We start from the raw sequence: 19,268 nt of genomic DNA on the forward strand, positions 1-19,268 counted from the left end.
GTCAGACTCTGTGCAAGCGTGCTAAACTTTCCATGTTTTCTGCATTTGAAATCACAGAACATCAATCTAAATAAAAGCCTGTCATCCTGCTGGTAATTAGCAGGATCCTAATTGCAGAGAATCGATGGTTTGTGTCTCTGCTGCCCGGGTGTAACAGTGTCTGCTCTGGATCACATTCAGACTGCGTTCGCCCCCAGATTTTTTTTGGCTGGCTCATTTTCCATCCAGCTCTTTTTCATTCAACACTAGAATGAAAACTATGTCGTTTTCTAACCAACTCTGGTATTAACATCAATTTGAACATTCCTGAGTTGGAGCACAGGCGTATAGATGCTGTAAAGAGAAAGGGAGAGAGGAAAGAAAGCAGTTCAATACTAATGTGAATAACTTTCTTGATGCGCATTAGCTCATTTCTTATCTGTTGCTCCTCTCCAAACAAGGGCATTGACTGAACATTTACTTCGTCTTTTTTTTCCTCCAAAGACTTCTTAAGAGGTAAAGTTTAGATTAGGGAGTGAGTGGGGGTGGCGGGTGCACAGTAAATTCTGCAGGAGTCAAGTCGGGGAGTGGCAGAAGGGGTGAACGGGTGGGAAAGGGCCGTCACTGGGGACTGGGGCTGCCTCCAAACCTCCAGTCAAGTTTAAATCACACAGAGCTCCACCGACTCTCGCTTTGCATCCCCCACGTCTCTCTCCTCTCCATCTGCAAGCCGCTCTCTGCCGTCAACCTTGCACGAGTTCCTGTGAAGCATCTTCCTCTGGAGGAGAAAACAGTAATAAGTTTCCCTTTTTCTGAGCCCTGCAGGACACAGAGAGCCGACAGCCAACATGGAGGCCATCAAGAAGAAGATGCAGATGCTGAAGTTGGACAAGGAGAACGCCATCGACAGGGCAGAGCAGGCCGAGTCCGACAAGAAGGAGGCGGAAGATAAATCCAAGCAGGTGAGGTGGTCATCTCCTTTACTTATGAACCAAAATACAAAGATTATTTCATTTTGTCTCATTAAATCTCTAAATAATAACAAAACAGAATAGAAATAGAGTGTTTTCAATATTTTAGATAATAAAAAACTGGAAAATAAATGTATAATCGTGGGTTTTTGTACAAATTTATGATATTTTGAATCTGTTGAAATTAAAGAGGTGTGGTTTTAATTCACATATAAAAAGACATTTTCCCTTGTCATAGATTAAATAATCTGCCACGAACTCGTTCTTTATTAATATTAAGGAATTATTTACTTAAGCCAAACTCCTGAAATGTTATTTGTAAGTTAGTTTTAAAGTTCACTAAGATCTTAGTGCTTTACTTAGTAAGATTTTGTGTTTTTGCACTGATAAAATAGATTTTTAAAAAAGGTGAAAAAAAAGTTGATTTATTTGAATTTTAAGTTCTACTGACAAATTAAAGCTTAATTTAAAATTTTAAATATGATTATTATTTTCTTTGGGTTATGAAACAACAAAGTTTGAGAGAAATACTATAAAGATCTGAAAGGAAATAATAATAATAATAATAATAATAATAATAGGGTGGGTTCCATAGCGAGTAGCTGATACTGATTTCCTTTTGGCACATTGAATGTACAAATGCAAATGATATCCCTCTTGAATCCAATGTGCAGCTATATGTGCTGCTCCCTCTTCAGGAGTGAGTGCGTTCTCCTTTTTCATCAAACGGTACTTCAGCACCCTTATCTGAACCGAGGTCAGAAGAGAAAACATCACAGATCCCAAATATCCTTATTTGGTGCTGCAGCACACGAGCCTTGGAGAGCTCGTCGTTTCTAAGCCTCTAACCTAATGACAGCACTCTTATCCCGCTTGACATAAACAAAGCAGAATCTGGACATGTAATGGGGCATTTGAGGTTTCTAAATAGATGCAATTATTGCACAGTTGGAGACGGTGTTGTCTCTGTGGTTCAAGGGGAGGAATGCTGCAGCGTAGAGGTTCGCAAAGCTTTAAAGCAAGTGGAAAGAATCCCTCCATCCCTCTGGAGGCTACTTCCCCTCTTCATACCCTCAGCTAGCTCCAGGCGTGACAGTTATCACTGACACTGCACATATAGACCCTCATCATGTCTTAGACATTAGTGAGCAGTCAGTATGAAATCCAAGAAGATCACACAGATCTCTTGGGTTTGTTTAACATAGCGAGTGGAGCAAAGAGACACTTTCTTTGCTATTCTTGGCAGGACAAGTCGAACTCCAGGGTGCCGTCTGACTGACGGAAAGCACTGAAAATATACAGAGTCCAACATGCAATGTCAACATTCACCACACTGAGGCTCAGGCTCCGTCTCTGGCGGTAATTAGAGGAGCGGGTCACCCAAATTACAGAGGAATTTGGAAAATTTTAGGGGCTCTGGGTGTCTTCAATGGAAATGCCCCAGTTTCTGCTTATAATCCGGAGACATGATGAAGAACTGTTGACAACATGGTAAATCAGCAGCAGCAGCAGCGGAATCGCTTTGATTTTTACTCATGCAATATATGAACTGCAGCTGGAGGAGAATGCCACATGAAAGTTTGCAGGCATTCTTTGTTTGTTTTATTAGGGGATGCATCCTAATGATGGGCTGGCGTTGCATGTTCTGATCCAACTGGAGGTTTGTTCAGATGGTTCTGCTGTAAGCATCAGGAATAAAATTACGACAAAAGTTCATCGCGTGACTCAAAAAAGTATTCACCTTCAACCACTTCAATGTGTTTTTCCAGGATTTTATGTGAAAAAACTGATTCAAATTGTGAAGTAGATTGAAAATTACAGTTTTCAAAATTGTTTTGCAAATAAAAATCTAAAGAATGTGGCAAACATTTGCATTCACCTCCCAGTAGTCAGGTGAACCTTTATAAAGAGTTGTATGGCATCTTTAAAAAGCACTTTTCAAGATTTGCAACATATTCTTGGCCATTCAATCCTGAACATGCTTCAATCTAAACCATTTCATTAGTTTTGTTTCAATCCAATTGTCATTTATTTGGAGCAAACTTTTAAAATCTTACAAAAAATATTTTAAAAGAATGAATTAGACATGTTTCCATCTTCTGGTTTTGAGCAAACCAACCAGGCCACGCAAAGCGTAAGTTAGTCAGATGTTGACTTTATGGATGGCTGTAATAAACAGGAAGTAGAGGTTGGAGATGGACCACACATCTCAGAAAAATGGAGAGAGGTTTTCAGGAATGTGTTTTTATTGGGCAAGTGTAATTCTTCTTGAAATTTAATTTAATTGAGGTTAACTTATTTGGCAAATATGTTTCCATTGTCACTTTTAGTGCATTAGCTCTTTTCAGAAAAGCCTTCTTAATTAATAAGCTATTTCACATTTAGCTATTTCAGCCTTTTCTAATGTGATAACTTCAAAATACGCATAAAAAAACCTTGATGGAAACACAGTTAGAGTAGCTCTGGATGCATGTTTAGGGTCATTATTCTGCTGGAGGGTAAATCTTCAGGGATTTGTCCTTGCAGTTCCATCTTTGGGTGGGTATTTATCAAATCACATTGCTTATCTTTTATCATTTATGGTTTAAAAAATTCTTATCATAATAAGAATTGTGATTTGTTGTCTTCAAACATTTGAATTAATTATGTTATACAGTATAAGAAACAGCTTTATATATTCGCTCAAAACTCTCAGTTTTGAGAGAGTTGCTCTCAAAACTGTTCCATGAGAGCATCAATAAATGTCAGAAAAAGTGAAAATATGATTAAAATTTAGTGATATAAATTACCCATCTTTAAATAAGTGGAGTCCTGAAGAATCTTATTTAGATGGAAATGTTTTTCAAGAGCAGTATTTGTGTTTGTGCCACTATGATTGCTGTGCCATTCAGTTACAACTACCTGTATATGTTTACCTAAAAAAGAAGTAATAGTTTTCATTGTCACTTTTATTATTAATAATACGGTGTCAAAATTTTAAGTCTGTGTCGCTCACCTCTATTTTCTTCCATCTACAGCTTATATGTCCTGAACTTTTCAGTTGGCTGCACATGATTTCATTCAGTAATCAGAGTAAATGTGAAAAAAAGCAAGCCACGCTTTTCAGATTTAAATCACATAAGTCACAATAGTTTTGGGTCTATTCTTTCAGTTATGTGCTACTTTGTGTTGGTTCATTCTATCACATGAAATCTCAATAAAATAAACAAATGTGTGTCGTTGTAATGCATGATTACTACCAGTACATAATTAAAAACCATCCCAAAAAAATAAAAACTGTTGTGGTTGTGCCCCACATTTATTTCAGTCTAGTTTTCTCTGTAACTTTATAAAACATTTCTTGTACCTCAGCTGGAGGACGAGCTGCTCGCCCTGCAGAAGAAGCTGAAAGGAACAGAGGACGAGCTGGACAAGTTCTCCGAGGCGCTGAAGGACGCTCAGGAGAAGCTGGAACTGTCTGAGAAGAAGGCTGCAGATGTGAGTCAGCCACAGCGCCGCTCGCCATCTGAAACACATTAATCACATAACACTACCACCGCAGCCTCTGGGTTTCCTCCCTGTACAGTATCGATATCCACTCTCACAGATGGACTTAACTAAACAACAGCCATTGATTGCTTCAAAACAAAGGAGCAGAAGAGACAGAAGTTCTTGTCTTTCTGAAAACCTGTAAAGATAATTTTGTTAGAGTGACAAAGCAAATAATAATACGTTTAAACTAATGACAGTCAGTTATAAAACTATAAGTAATGAGATCAACAAAGAAAGAAAGAAGAAGAATTATGGTAAACTATTGCCAAAAAAATGACCACTACAATCTAAAACTCTTTACTTTGTGACACTTTAATCTCATATGTTGAGTAATCATCAAATGGCAAAAACGTATCTTCAACGCAGACATTTCTGAGAAGTTACTCGTAGCTCGTCGAGGCCGCTAAATGAGCTGTTTCTCAAGCACAGACAAAACTTGGCCGGCCTGTAGCCGAGCAGGAATGTCAGGAATGCAGCTTAAGCAAACAGAGAACCCCATACTGCAGTGTCTAATGAAATCAATGCTTTGCCCTCTTAGGGGTGGGATTTAAAGCTGGGTCCAGCCTTACTCTGTGCACTGCTTAATGGAGGCTGGATTTTAAAGAGCAACAATGTTTTTCTCTTCTATTCATTGTTGTGTATAAGAAATTGGAATATCAATCAAGAAAAACAGAAGAGTAAAAAAAGCAAAAACTGTAGGGAAACCAGCTTTAGTCTGCCTTTTTAAAGAGAAAATACTAACCTAACCTTTGATTTGCAGAAGAATAAATATGAGGACATTCCCAATAAGCCCCCTTGAACCTGGATGTATTTTCTAAGATTGCACATGATTCAAAATCCACACATTTAATAATAATATTGCTGGGATATTTCTAGTTAGAGCCTAATGTTTCCAACTTGGAAATTGAAGAATAACAGCAGCTTCTAACTCTCAAAAGGGAAGTGAGATAAGGTCTCAAAGGTCAAAAATAATCCAGATCAGGCAAATGGTATCAGATACATTCTGTTAATAGTTTTACTGGGACCTGAAGCATGAAAACTCTCAGAAAGGGAAAGTGAGCTGTGATTTTGACTGAATCAAAACTCAGTGAAAAACTAAAAACACAACTGCTATGCCAACAGATTACACCAAAAAAAAACGACATGTGGGCATCCATTTTTCTACAAAAAGATAAGGTGAATCTATTTGACCAGTAATATTTATTTGCCAGCACTCCGTACGTGTTGGAAAGCAACTGTTTCTCTGTACATAACTACTATCAGCCTCTTCAAATGACTTTATGGTCAGAACATCTAATAGGTCACAACACAAAAATCTGATCTGTCAATGGGGAATTCTTAACCTTTCCACTGAGGATATTTATTTTATTAAATAAAATCAAAATCAAATCAAATTTTATTTGTATAGCACATTTCAGCAACAAGGCATTTCAAAGTGTTTTACATCATAAAAACACAAAAACACTAAGTCATTTTATATCATACTAATGACAAGAAAAAAGCCAGGAAAATTCAATAATTAAAAACATATAGGGAGAAAAGTTATATCTCAAGCAGATATGCAACACTTTTTATTCTATAAATGTTATAATTTGCTGGTATAATAAATATATCATACCAATAAATTAAGTATAATTTACTAATTTATTTTAATCATTAGGAATGAAGGCACAAATTGTGAAAAAAATATGAAAAAAGTAAATGTGACACTTAGGTTTCTAGATGAACAAACTAACCTTTAATAATAGACAAATATAGCAAGAATACCTGCTATAAATAGATGTGAAATACTTATTTCCTTTCTTCAAGTAAAAAAAGAAAAAACATCCAAGTCCATCTGGCGTAATGTGAACAAAAAGTTGCCAACAAAATCTATTAACTGGTTGTGTCAGCACTGGCAGCAGCTGCAGCAAGCAGGAGTTGCAGTATCTGGCAGTCAGTGTTTTACATCACTGTGGAGGAATTTTGGCCCACAGGATAGTGAAACTATGCAGGATAGTTTTAATTCAGCCACACAAGCTTTAACGGCCCGTTTAAGGTCATGCTGCAGAATCTCAAGCAGACTGAAGCTCAGACTGCGTCTAAGCCACCCTAAAAACATCAGTAACATTGATTTAGCTTTTCTAGATTTTAGTATTTTAAACGTCGAAATGGAAATAGTTTATATAAATAACATAATTACGAAATTAGGCAAAAATAAAAAGTTTTCCAAATCAGTTTCTTTCACTATAACTCTTCTGAAACTAAAACTGCAGGTGTTTGTCTGGTGAATTGAAGTTTCTTCTTCATTCAGAGAAGATGAATGAACACAATGAGTATCCAGAAATTTCCCTCAAGTAAGAATAGCAATACTTCATAATAAAGTTACTGAAGCAAAAGTAAAAAGTGAAACATAGTTAAAATACTCCTAGAAGTAATTTTTTACCAGGTAAATGTAGTTACTCTCCAACTAAGCTTTTCAGTGTTTTCACATTAGTGCTCTTCTATGGATTCCAGTTTTCTTTCTTATTGGTGAATTATGATTTTAACTGAGGAAAGTGAGATCTGCAGGGCTCTGTGTTATTTCTCTGTGCTCTCTTAGAGTAATAATTTTGAAAGGCTGTTCACTCCTGGAAACGTTCATTACTTTTCCATGGAGTCCCAAAGCTTTGGAAACGGCTCAGTAACTATTTCCATACTGATAGATGTGCTTAATTTTGCTTTTTTAAAAGGTTTGAATGGCACTAGTGGCTTTTATTTGTGGTTTTAGATAGGAAACAAGCAGACAGAAGGACCAAAAGCCTTCATGCAGAGGTCGAACATGATGTACATTTGAACCACATGCTGCCCCGACTGACTTTGTTTCTACGAATCAGTGGATGATATGTTGAACTTTGAGATATTTTAGTCTACTTCATGTTGTCAGGCAGGTTCTGTTTCTAAGTGGCTAGTGAAAGTTTGTTAATCGTATTCAATTTATGAGCTATAAATGAATTTTATACTTTCACATCAGGCCAGGTTGGTTTGGATTTAATTAACTGAATCATCATTTAGTGAAAACTGTCCTGGTTTATATTTACTTGGGATATTTTTGTCTTCTTTTTTTGCTGATTTGAAACATTTAGGTGATAAAAAAAGCAAACACAGACAAAAGATGTGGTGTGGTGGATACTTTTTCTGTGCATTGCAGTAAAAAGTTGATTAATTAAAATTGAATTTCTATTAAAAGTAAAAAAAAAATAATAACAAAAACATGAACTCTACTTTTTATTAGTTCCCTGAATATTGTGTTTTCTATGGAAGAGGATTAGGGCCACTAAAAAAAAGTCAGAATTCTGATGTTAATCCCAGAATTCAGTATTTTTTCTCAGAATTTTGAGGTTAAAGTCAAAATTCTTTTCTTTTTTTCTGGGGTCTTAATCCTCTCAGCGTTTTATAAGGTCTGCAGTCATTGTTGATTTGGGCAGTTCGGGTTGCGGAAGGAGGCTGACGAGGACGCTGAAGGAATGTCTTGCCCCTCCCGCCCAAATTAATTTACATTCCAAGGCACAGGTCAACAACCCCAGTTGAATGGGATTATCGCAGCCCCACCCCTTTCTCGACCCTCCCTCCTCCACTTTCTGTCGGAAAATGTTTTATTTCAATAAAGTCCTCAGGTATTGTTCTCGCTTTTTACTTCAGTCAGTTTCACTATGAGGCAACCACGTTCAACCGCACCTTAAATCAGGCCTGCTAGTTCTTATCTCACTCTTCCTGTGATCTGAGCAGGAAAATGCACCTTGTTTGCCATATAAGTCCATAATAGAAAAGCCAAACTTCCACTCCTTTTTTTTTTTTTTTTGGTGAGGAAAAAGCTCCGTCCCTTCCCCTCTTGAAACTCTGATGTCATCCCAGACAGGCTTCTTCACCGGGATTGGAGGATCTCGTCATAAATTTCCTGAAAACTCCCGGCCCATTTTTTTCTCACCCATCCCATCGTCCCTGACTTCCTGCCCGAGAAAAAAGCTGAAAACTTCGCTTTGCCATCTATCTTTTAGCCCCTCTTTTAAAAAAGTCCTTTTTGGAGTTTGAGATAACAGCAAATAATCGCAATCATGGAGATGGTAAAGAAGAAAATCCAGGCTCTGCAGCAGCAAGTTGATGAGGCAGAAGATCGCGCACTCGCAGTACAAAGGGAGTTGGATACAGAACGGGAACTGCGCGAAAAAGTGAGATAATTTACCATTTTCACCAGATTACGCCGTATTGTCTTGTTATTTAAACTTAAAGTTCTGTAAAATACATTTTTTTCAAAGAAGTAAGGAATTATACTCCGTCAGACAGAAGCGGTAATGATACTCAAAACACATAAAGTATCCTAAAAAAGCTGCCCAGATGCACATTTGTTTCTTTTTCACTCTGTTTTGTAGTGTTTGAATTCAGATTATAGTCTTTAGTCGGGGACTTTCTTTGCAGAAACTTTCTTTGTAAGGTTGTGTTACCTAACTTCCCACCCGCCCCATATCCACGGAAACACGCTGAAACGCTTCCCCGGTGTGGCTGATAACTAGAGATACACCAATAGGCGTTTTCCGGCCGATGCCAATTTTTAATTGTCCTGGAGGTCTGCTTGATTTCAATTTTGACCAACTTTAATTTTAAGGACTGTAATGAAGAAAATATGCTGCAGGTTGTCTGATAGAGACAGTAGGTTTGAAACTGTAAATAAATTACAACATATCATTTATGTATCATATCCTAACCCCTATCCGACTTATTAATAGACTCAGAACAGTGCATCAAAGTACATGTTGTTAGATAATGCATTTACAGTATTCTCAGTTATCATTAATGTAATTTAGGAAAAAAAATAGTCCAGAATGTGACCTATTGAGATAAAAGGAAAATTGGCTAATTCAGATCTCTGGCCCACTGACTAGCATATTTGATGTGTTGTGCTGAAAGTTTAGTTTTCAGCATTAGCATGAAACAAATTAGTTATAATTATAATTATAGATAATGGGGTGTAAGTATACATCCAACTTTTGTGATAATTGTCTAATATTGGGTTTTGAAGGAATGTGATGATTTTTTAGCTGTATTTTGAGAAATGAAAGCCCTCCTTTTGTCATTTTAGCTAATGTAAATAGAAAAGGCTTTGAAAATCAAAAAACGTGTTTTAAAGAGTATGTAGCCATCTTGTAACTATTTTTCAGATTTTAGAGATGATTAAATAGTCTTTGAAATTGCCCTGCAGTTTAGTATCCACAGGAAGTAGCAGATGCTGACTAGCCTTGTTAGCAGCTAACAGTTAGCCTGTTGTAGTATTTTCACAAAGCTTACAAAATACGTACTTTGACACAAACCAAACAACACTTTAAAACCAGTAAAGTGATACTGGTCATTTTCCACTTTTGCCTTTTCATACCTGTATTGGTTCGTTTTCTTTTCTTTCTTTTTTTTTTGTTCATGCCCAACTTCTCAGATATCAACTGGGCCGGTTCACTGACCAACTGTGGGGTGTTTTGTATCAACCATGTGTCCATTTCTGCCCTGTTTGTAACCAAACAGCAACTCATTCAATCAGATTATGCTCAATCAACTTCAATTATACATTAGATTTGAGTATTTTATGACAATTTACCTACAACATTCATTTAAATACTCAAATGCAATCCAACGCAATACAAAATGCTTTTTCACAGTAACAAACTAAACTCAAGAATGTTTTTTAATAGCCAGCTGTGTTAAAACAACAGGGCAGCAGCTCAAAAACTACATACTTTAATTACTAAGTCTTAAACATAAAAGGTGTCAAGCCTAAAGCACTTTCATAACCAGGGTCTGTAATAACAGTTTAGCATTTTAATGTAGAAAAATCTCATTCCAACCCTAAAGTTTCATAAGTAGGTCAAGCATATTCATCATTACGTCAAGCAAATGTCACTCAAATTGAAAATGCAGTGGAGACTATTTCCAAAAGAAGGAACTGGAGAGTCCACAGTGAACTGAGAAGTGCCACAGACTATTTCTGCTGCATTAATTCACCTCTAAAGTAACTGGATGGTGGAATAACATAAATTTAACCATGTTATGGTTATGAGTAGGATTTATTTTCTTCGCAGTTATCAGACTAATGGCATATTTGATTTGTCTCTTCAGTGACAGCTGGGAATGACTTCACCACCAGTCTAGCACAATTCAGTTGCAAGTTGGTAAAACCAGTCAGAATAGCAAATTATTGCAGTGAGTAACATTTGTGAAGCAGGACATTGATTGTGTATATCCCTAAATTATGAGAATGTTTTCACAAATACAGTGTGCCATAAGCTTAATAATCATTTTTAAAAAAGCATAAATAGTTTATACTAACAACTTTCATCACTTCCTTTAAGCTCAGTAGCTATTTTAGTTGCTGAAGTCAGGTTTGCTTGGAGACTTCTGACTTTTCAGGTTGGAATTTCAACTTCAAGGAGTGTTCTCGTTGACCCAAAAAACACTGAAGAACTCGGAAAACTTGACTTCAGTGCATTAGGAAAACACAACACTGCTACTATCAACGCAAGTACAGCAAATGTGTATTTCCTTCAATATGTTACACTAAAGGACAAACAGAAATGTTACATGCAATTGTGATGTAAAATAAGTATGCTAGACATTTAAAAGTTTATAACTGTAAATTTATCTATGTTTAAAATGCACAGCAGCCATATTGGATGCTAAACACAGAGGAAGCTAATGCCATGGTTCTGCTGAGCAGCATGGCATTAGTTGGTGTGGTTTGGTTCGCCATTTTGTCTGTTTCCATAAGAAAAATGGTCCAAACAATTGTACATCCACAGGACAATGATATGGCCGGACCATGAAATGGAGCCTTACTGCTCAGTTGAAACGAGGCGTTCCCATTTAGAAATCCAACTTTCGATTAAAATTATGTTACAGATCTAGAAAGTCCGACTTTATAGTACAAAGCGAACGCACCATCATAACTTTTTGTAATACAATTCAACATGTTCAAACACTACAAATTGTGTAGCATTGTTTAGTGCAGCAGCCATGTTGGATTTTGAAGTTGGATTGGGAAGAAACAACTATCTTTCTCCTGGAGATTGGACATTTTTTCTTTGATCCTGCAATATAATTAACAAAAAATGTTTAATTTGTATTTTGTGTTTTATGATATATTGGAAAACGTCCAATCTCAAGTAGTACTGTTGTAACACTTCTTCACAGTATATGGAAAACATTGTATTTAGTAGTGTGATATATAAAGACAATAAATCAGTGGTTAAAGACATCAGGCAAAAGTTTTACCCCAGCTTTGTTAGACATCTAGCAAGTCTTTTGTTCCCCTCGTTTCCTTTGAATCTTTTTTTGACTAAATATCATTTGACACAAAGCCTCTCTGGAAATGACGAGCTTGTAATCCTTCCTCCTCCTCTTTAGCCTTTGCACAGGAAAGAGGGGACAGACACGGTTATCTGGGATATCAGGCGGACAGGAAACAGCCTGTAAAGAAGCAGCAGAACCAGCTGGAGGATTTCAGATTTGTTAGGGTTAAATTGTCTCTCTGTTTGCCAGCGTCATCACTTCATTTTTAAAGTGTCTGCTCAGGCAGCAAAGTCCACAGCTTGTTACAGCTGCTAAAGGTGAAACTGATTGCTCATAAGAAAAGCAGAATGGACATAATTCATTATAAAAAAATAGAGCAGCTAACTTGAAACGTTACAAGACATCATGAGATTGTCAAGGTACAATAACCATTAGTTAAAAATACCATAATGTCATGGCTTGTCTGGTTCATATATATCTTGCAAGAGAAGGAAAAAGTAGATCAACCAGCATACATGACGCAATTATATCTGTTACTATTTTGTATTTTAAACTAGGGATGATCAAACTCCTCCACACCCTTTACTAGACACAAAGTTAGGCAAAAGAAAACTTCTCTAGCATCATGGCACCCTGGGCAGAGAGCCACACCCCCAAGACCGTCTTTGACAGGAACAATGTGACGAAAACAGTTTTGAAACTGTAACTTTTAATACCTTGGTATGTTTTGATACTGCTAGCCAGCCTAATCATGTTCCTCATTTTGAATTTCTGCTGAATGCTTGTGATGTAATCTTAAAGCGGAGGAGTTCAGGCCTCTCACACCCCGATGCAAGTCGAGACAGACTGCATTCAGGCTTGTATTTGCGGGAATGGAGACGTCTTCATGCCTGAAATCTTATCAGCACAAATGAAGCTGAGTGTCACTTTTCCAGTACAAAATGTGGCATTAGAGGGAAATTCAGATAAACTGTAACATTTCTATACATATTCTAAAACCCAGCCCGAGCTTTTTACATGTGGATGTTGGCCATTTGTGACCAAATTTCTGCTACAGTGAAATGACACTGAGAGAATGACTCAATATTGACTTGTGGATGTCTTCAGGTTTAGACTCTGGAATGTGAAGTTTGATCGCTTAAGTCAAAACAGCCTCGAGTTTATTGCAAAACACCAATATGTGCTTCTGAATGAAAATCAAAGCCCTAAAGTTTTGTGGAAAACAATTTGACAAATCTAATGGGATTCAGATCTTATGAATTTCTAAAATAGAATATTTTGCTGAAAAAGTAAAAACCTCTTAAGGTTCCATGGAAACAGTGGATATTGTGCTATATTTGTGTTATACATCATTTTGTTCTAAAAACTTAAAATATGACAATTTGCAGCTTTGAAGGAACAAGTTTTCACTCATTTTATGTTTTTATAGCCTGTTTAGCTCCTTAAATCCGTCCAAAATGTTATGTTGCAAAAAACATAAATCAGTTTAACAAGACCACAAAACAATTACCAAATACATCAATGTGCTTTATCATGTCAGTGCAGCTGCATCGTAAATACCCTGCACTGGATGTTGATCCCAGACATCCTTCCAGTTTGTCAGCACCGTACTTCCTGTCTGACCTCAAACCATTAAGTTTTCTCTGTCAATCTGTCTCTGTGTGGCTGCAGGCCGAGGGCGAAGTGGCCTCTCTGAACCGACGCATCCAGCTGGTGGAGGAGGAGCTGGACCGAGCTCAGGAGAGGCTGTCCACGGCCCTGCTGAAGCTGGAGGAGGCCGAGAAGGCTGCGGACGAGAGCGAAAGGTGACAACCGACTCACATCTCAGACTATTTAGAAGTCTTTATTAGCAGGAAGGTTGTGAGAGAGCAAAATGTGAAAAGAAACAAAAGTATGAAAATAAAATGTAGCTTACACAATATTTCTCAATATTAAAGTTAATCAAACTTAATTAATGTCAAACTCTAACCCATTTTGGGAGCAGACTTCAGTAATGTTTGACTGCGGATAAGCTGAGAGGAAGTGTTTAAGCTCACCAGGAAGGGCAGCTCTGTCCTGGGATGCCCCTTGACCCAGTGCAGGTGGTGAGAGACAAACTGGCTAAAATAACATCACTGACAGACTATGAATCCCACCACATGCATGAAACTGTTGCTAAACTGGAGAGCTCCTAAAGGGTGTTTTCACAACTTATAGTCCAGTAGACTCGGCTCAATTGAGGACCAAAATGTTAAAATTTGTTACATTTTTAGATAGTGCAGTTCACTTTCAAACCAAAGTAATTGAAAAATCTGTTCCCCTCCTCACCTGTGGTGGCACTGCACCAAGAACCACTGAAGGAAACAACATGAAAACCTCAGAAGAAGACATGAGTGCAACTTTCTTTTTCACAAAATGTAAACAAAAATTTAGTAGTGTCAGATAATGTGGTTGGATGATTTCTCTTTTGTGTCTAGTGAAAGATCACAAGCCATTTCTCCCACTAGGCTTGGACATGCATGTTTGTTTTAGTTGTATTTACCCAGAATGTCTTGTGCTGTAGTCCGCTTCCTGCTTTAGTACTTGTCTCTGGTCCGGTTGGGATTCACATATACATTTGAACAGTGCCAGAGTTCACGTCAACCGAACTGAGACGAAGGTTTTAGGCGGACCAAAGTTTGCGTCAGAGTTTTAAGTGCACATTCACACCTCCCCAAACGAACTGGACTTTCTAGACAAAAACACGAGAGTCCAATTAAAGTGGATTAAACACAGCTGCTGGTGTGAATTCACCCTTAGTGACAGACTGCTGCATCCAAAGAGCACACAAGAGAGTTTTCACAGATCCGTCCTCCCAGCAGCTAATAGACTCTATCAATATCACTGCTCCCAACAAACTAAATAAGTGTTTACATGCCTACTATTAATTGCACACTTTTATTATTTCTTATAGTCAGGTTTTTATAAGCACAAATATACGTGCAAATTTTTTAATTAATGACCCTATTCAGTTGTGCTTTTCTTTTAATCTGAGTTTGTGTTTTTAAATAACTGTAGTTTTTCTTATGCTGTAAATTTGTCATTACTGTACAGCTTTAGTTTTAGTTTAATTTTAATCTTTGTGTGAACACACATAATTCCACCTGCATTTTGCACCTTAATTCCCTGACTGAGGGGCAATGAGAATTATTTTTATTCCATATGGAGAAAACGTAACACAAGTTCATCTGCGAACATTAATTGTCGTACAATCATTTAATTTTGACTCATTTTATTTCGACTCAATTAGTCCAAACATTCTTTTCTAGCCCATTTATAAACAATAAAAGGTGCAGACACACAGTTACACCCTTTTACTCTATAGACTCACAAGCAAATCCGAATGACAAGATTCTAGGTTTTATAACTTGATCAAATGCAATAAAAAGCTTTAGAGGCATTAGTAAAAGACATAAAAATCTGTTTTACAAATAAATCAAACATCTCCGTTAAGGTAAACATACATATATCTGCACCATGTTTAGATTTAAATCAATACTAGTTATCAGAGGTTAAGACAAAACATTACATCCTTTCTAACACCTTGAAAAAAAAACAAGCCAAGGTTATTGGCTGATCATCATTCCTGCTATTTATTTTGCCAACTTTGTCCTGGCAATTATATTATATTATATTAATATTAAGAACTAAAACAAATAGCACACAGAGGAAATATTTTTGTTCTAATAAAGATTCTTTATTAGAACAAAATTTTATCAATTATATTCAATACAAAGACACTTCTGATACAGTTACAATAAGTAAGTCTGGCTTTTTAATTAAATTTTTAATTAAATTCAAAATTATTCCAATCCCTGGCAGCAAAAAACTAGGTATGAAGTTCATCACAAAAAGCTGGAATAACAGTGGAAACCTGCAAAGAGGTTTGAGGTTTGAGTGGCTCAGACATAAAAAGTCTGATTGCTATATTGGTTACTATATTATTAAGTTTGAAAGGGTATACATTTTCAACATGTTTTTTTTCTTTTTGGTTGAATAAGAAATACTTTGGAATTTAAATCTGCTTGGGGTATAGAGAATTTTGGTCTCAGCTGTATATTGGGAATTGTTTCCTTTACATTTGAATCAGTGTTAAGTATTTAGTGGGATCTGACTCTCTTTTAACACGTTGAATCTTTCTCACCTTCAGAGGCATGAAGGTGATTGAGAACAGAGCCATGAAAGACGAGGAGAAGATGGAGATCCAGGAGCTGCAGCTCAAAGAGGCCAAACACATCGCAGAGGAGGCTGACCGGAAATATGAGGAGGTGCGTGCTCAAACATGAGCTGTTCCCTAAAGTTTTAACAAGCAGATCAGATCTGATTTATCCTCCTGCCTTTTTCTTGTCTTCTTTCTTTTTAATAACAGGTTGCTCGCAAACTGGTGATCCTCGAGGGTGACCTGGAGAGGGCAGAAGAGAGGGCAGAACTTGCTGAACTGTAAGCTCAAGTGGAACGTATAAAATGTTCACATGTAGTTGCTAAAGTGCTTTTGCAAAACAAAATAACCTAAATGTTTTACTCCGCTCCTGCAGAAAGTGTAGTGATTTGGAGGAAGAGCTTAAAAACGTCACCAACAACCTCAAGTCTCTAGAGGCTCAGTCTGATAAGGTAGCAGTATACACATGCTGCTGCTAAACACTTTTAGAAAATAAGCATATTTAACAACTAGCTAATTTAGCAACAGCAATATACAGAATATAGCAGCTAACTGATTAATTTCGTCCTTCTCTGTGCAGTATTCTGTGAAAGAAGACAAATACGAAGAGGAGATTAAAATCCTGAATGACAGACTCAAGGAGGTATGTTCATGTCTTTCTTTCAGCTGTCTGTATATTTGCAGGCTGCGTGAGGATGACCAATATTTATGCTGGGTTTTGTTTTAAAAAGGCGGAAACCCGTGCAGAATTTGCAGAAAGGACGGTGTCAAAGCTTGAAAAGACCATAGACGACCTAGAAGGTACACCTTGTTTCTCTCCCACTCTTTGCTTGCCTTCTTTACTGAGTGCTCTTGTAAATCTTTAGTTAATAATTAATCTGCTCTCTTCCATTTCTCTCCTTTTCCTCCGCCCTGGCCTGCATTCGGCTCTGAACCCCCTCACCCTGCTTTCTTCTCTGCCATTCCCACTTGCAGATGAGTTGTACACTCAGAAACTGAAATACAAGGCTATCAGCGAGGAGCTGGATCATGCCCTCAATGATATGAACACCTTGTGAAGCTGCCACTTTGCTTCTGTTGTTTCCTCATGTTTTGCACTTTTTCTTTTCTCTGTCTGCTCCTTTCACACTTTGCGTCAAACTGAGAAACAATAAAGACATTTTTTTCTCTTACTCCCTTCTTTACTCATAATTTCTGTTTCCCAGACAACATAATTATGTTCCTGAAAGCCGGGATGCTTACAGTATGTCATCATGCTACCTTTTCTATTGCAGAGAACCTGTCGAAGGCAAAGGAGGAAAACCTAGGAATGCACCAGGTTCTGGACCAAACACTGCATGAGCTCAACAGCTTGTAAAAAAAACAAACAAACAAAAAAAAAACCCCAAGAAGAACGAACAGCAATAGAAAACAAAAACACCTTTTTTTTGTAAAAGAATATTTTCTACATGCCATCCATCTTTGTCATTCCACACATCTCATTGTCTGTGACTTTTTAACACATGTAGCCAATTTATGTATTTATGGTTCCTTTGTTTCTTTTACTTTTTTAATTAATGGTTTTGGGTCCAAACGATCTCAGTATTGGTGCTGGAAATTGTGTTTTAGACCAAAATCTGACAACAAATAAAGCCTGTGATGTCAGTTTCCATGCAGCTTCTGATTAGCTTTCTGCTCTTTTTGGCATCCATGTTAAAGAAAATTGTAAAATGACATCAATTTTCTTTTGCTGCTGATTAATTTCACTCTATAAAACGTAAAAAAAAGAAGAAAAAAAACTTTTAATTTTAGAACATTTATTCGCTGTGGAAAAAATACCCCATATTATTGGCAGCCATAAGTATTGATATGAAATAAATACAACTGGAAACATATTTGATTCATACTTTACTTCTTTAAGTTGATCATTGTCTAGTAACCCAGGACTTTCCTGGGGTTATTAGACATAAAAAATTATATTTGGCACTCTTCAACATGGGAAAGAGAAACTCACATGCTATTCTGGTGATTATATAAATTGATTTTTATGCTACAGGAGGCCTAAGATTCCCCTTATGTGAAAGACCATTAGTGAACACAACACATCATAACAACCTAGGAATATAGCAGGTTATTCATCCGGATGACACCATCCCCACTGTGAAACCTAAACTTGCTTACAAAGTGGATGCCTGACTACTTGCTGTTCAGTATTGACAGATTTTTCTGGCGCAGCTTCTGAAGCATTACCAAGGCGTAATGCTACTTGATATGCTATTGGCTGGCGTGTGCAAAGTGGCCAATCCAGGAGTGCCTTTTATTTTCCTTGATAGTGATTGGCTAATTCCGTAGCCGTTAATTTGTGTGGTAGCGCTAAAACTGTTTCCACTGTACGTATTAATCCATATTGTTAAAATAGGTAGTTTACGCGTTTTTACAGAGGCGCTCAAGGAAATTCTAGTGTCCATTGTATCTAAAGTCAGAAATTGTGACATGAGGTTTAAATTTAAAAAGTTTAATGTTGCCTCCACCTACTAGTCAGCTACTTCGGCTCACTATGTCTCCATAGCAACCATCGTCTAGCTCTAGCTAACTGGGGTTGCTGTCATTAACCGAGGATGAATATTTGGGAAAAATACATTCCCATTCTAAGGTATGTTGGAGGATACTGCAGAGTTGTTACTCCTCTAGAGATGTTAAGAACCTTATTTTCTCACTACAGGATGTTTTTAAATAAAAATCATCTGGGTCTACTAGAAACTTGAAAATGGCTTGTCATTGGTTCTTTCTAGGGGATAACAATCCACAACGTCAACATAAAAATGAGCAGAGAGTTAAAGAGACGACACAGGAGTCTGGATGAATGTGCAGAGAGGAGTGGTCAAATATATTTCTCTTTTTGCTCCAACCAAGTGAAATGTTATAGGGATAAGAGCAGTCATGATAGCAAAAGAGCCTTGTGCAATAAATTAACAGCTTGGGTGTGGAGGTTGCTGGAAGTGTTGGTTTCCTGGAGGCAATTTCAGCACTCACTTTTAAAGATTAGTAGAAAAGGGGCAAGCGCAAACATGCTTTGGTTTCATTTTGCTGCATGAAGTCAGTGAATTTATTTTCCCAAACATTTCCATGTCCATAGAATCAGTAAACTCTGATCTTATCGTGGGAAAAACACCATGCCATTGGCAGTTCGACCTTTTTAAATTACTCAGATTACACAAAATCCAATCTCACTAAGTATTGTTGAGGGAAAGGAATCTCAAGACTTTCCAAATACTGATTTAGTGTAGGTTCTCTGTGACACGGAGAACCATAATTTAAATATAATCACTTCGATATCAATT

At 37.1% G+C, this 19,268-nt stretch overlaps 1 protein-coding gene across 3 annotated transcripts; it reads left to right on the plus strand.

Annotated features, from left to right (window-relative positions):
• Positions 1-638: 638 nt before the first annotated feature.
• On the plus strand, positions 639-17,822 carry LOC102218802 (tropomyosin alpha-3 chain-like). 3 transcript variants are annotated; one of them, XM_005806287.3, is made up of 9 exons: positions 639-941; positions 4,302-4,427; positions 13,443-13,576; positions 15,940-16,057; positions 16,159-16,229; positions 16,325-16,400; positions 16,529-16,591; positions 16,680-16,749; positions 16,924-17,120. In XM_005806287.3, exons 1-9 carry the CDS (start codon positions 828-830, stop codon positions 17,004-17,006), a joined length of 855 nt encoding a protein of 284 aa, XP_005806344.1. In that variant the 5' UTR covers positions 639-827; the 3' UTR covers positions 17,007-17,120. The 3 variants fall into 3 exon arrangements, with proteins under 3 accessions (XP_005806344.1, XP_005806345.1, XP_005806346.1); XM_005806288.3 differs by lacking the exon at positions 16,924-17,120 and adding an exon at positions 17,223-17,822 and having other exon boundaries at positions 644-941; XM_005806289.3 differs by lacking the exons at positions 639-941; positions 4,302-4,427; positions 16,924-17,120 and adding exons at positions 8,394-8,668; positions 17,223-17,822.
• Positions 17,823-19,268: the final 1,446 nt, after the last annotated feature.

Source organism: Xiphophorus maculatus, chromosome 6 (genome assembly GCF_002775205.1).
Source record: "Xiphophorus maculatus strain JP 163 A chromosome 6, X_maculatus-5.0-male, whole genome shotgun sequence".
Taxonomy (NCBI): domain Eukaryota; kingdom Metazoa; phylum Chordata; class Actinopteri; order Cyprinodontiformes; family Poeciliidae; genus Xiphophorus; species Xiphophorus maculatus.

Excerpts from the sequence above, each read along its gene's own strand:
- LOC102218802 (XM_005806287.3), top strand. The coding sequence starts at position 828 with ATGGAGGCCATCAAGAAGAAGATGCAGATGCTGAAGTTGGACAAGGAG. Across the intron at positions 4,428-13,442 it reads CTGAGAAGAAGGCTGCAGAT|GCCGAGGGCGAAGTGGCCTC; the intron begins GTGAGTCAGCCA and ends GTGTGGCTGCAG. Across the intron at positions 16,592-16,679 it reads TGAATGACAGACTCAAGGAG|GCGGAAACCCGTGCAGAATT; the intron begins GTATGTTCATGT and ends TGTTTTAAAAAG.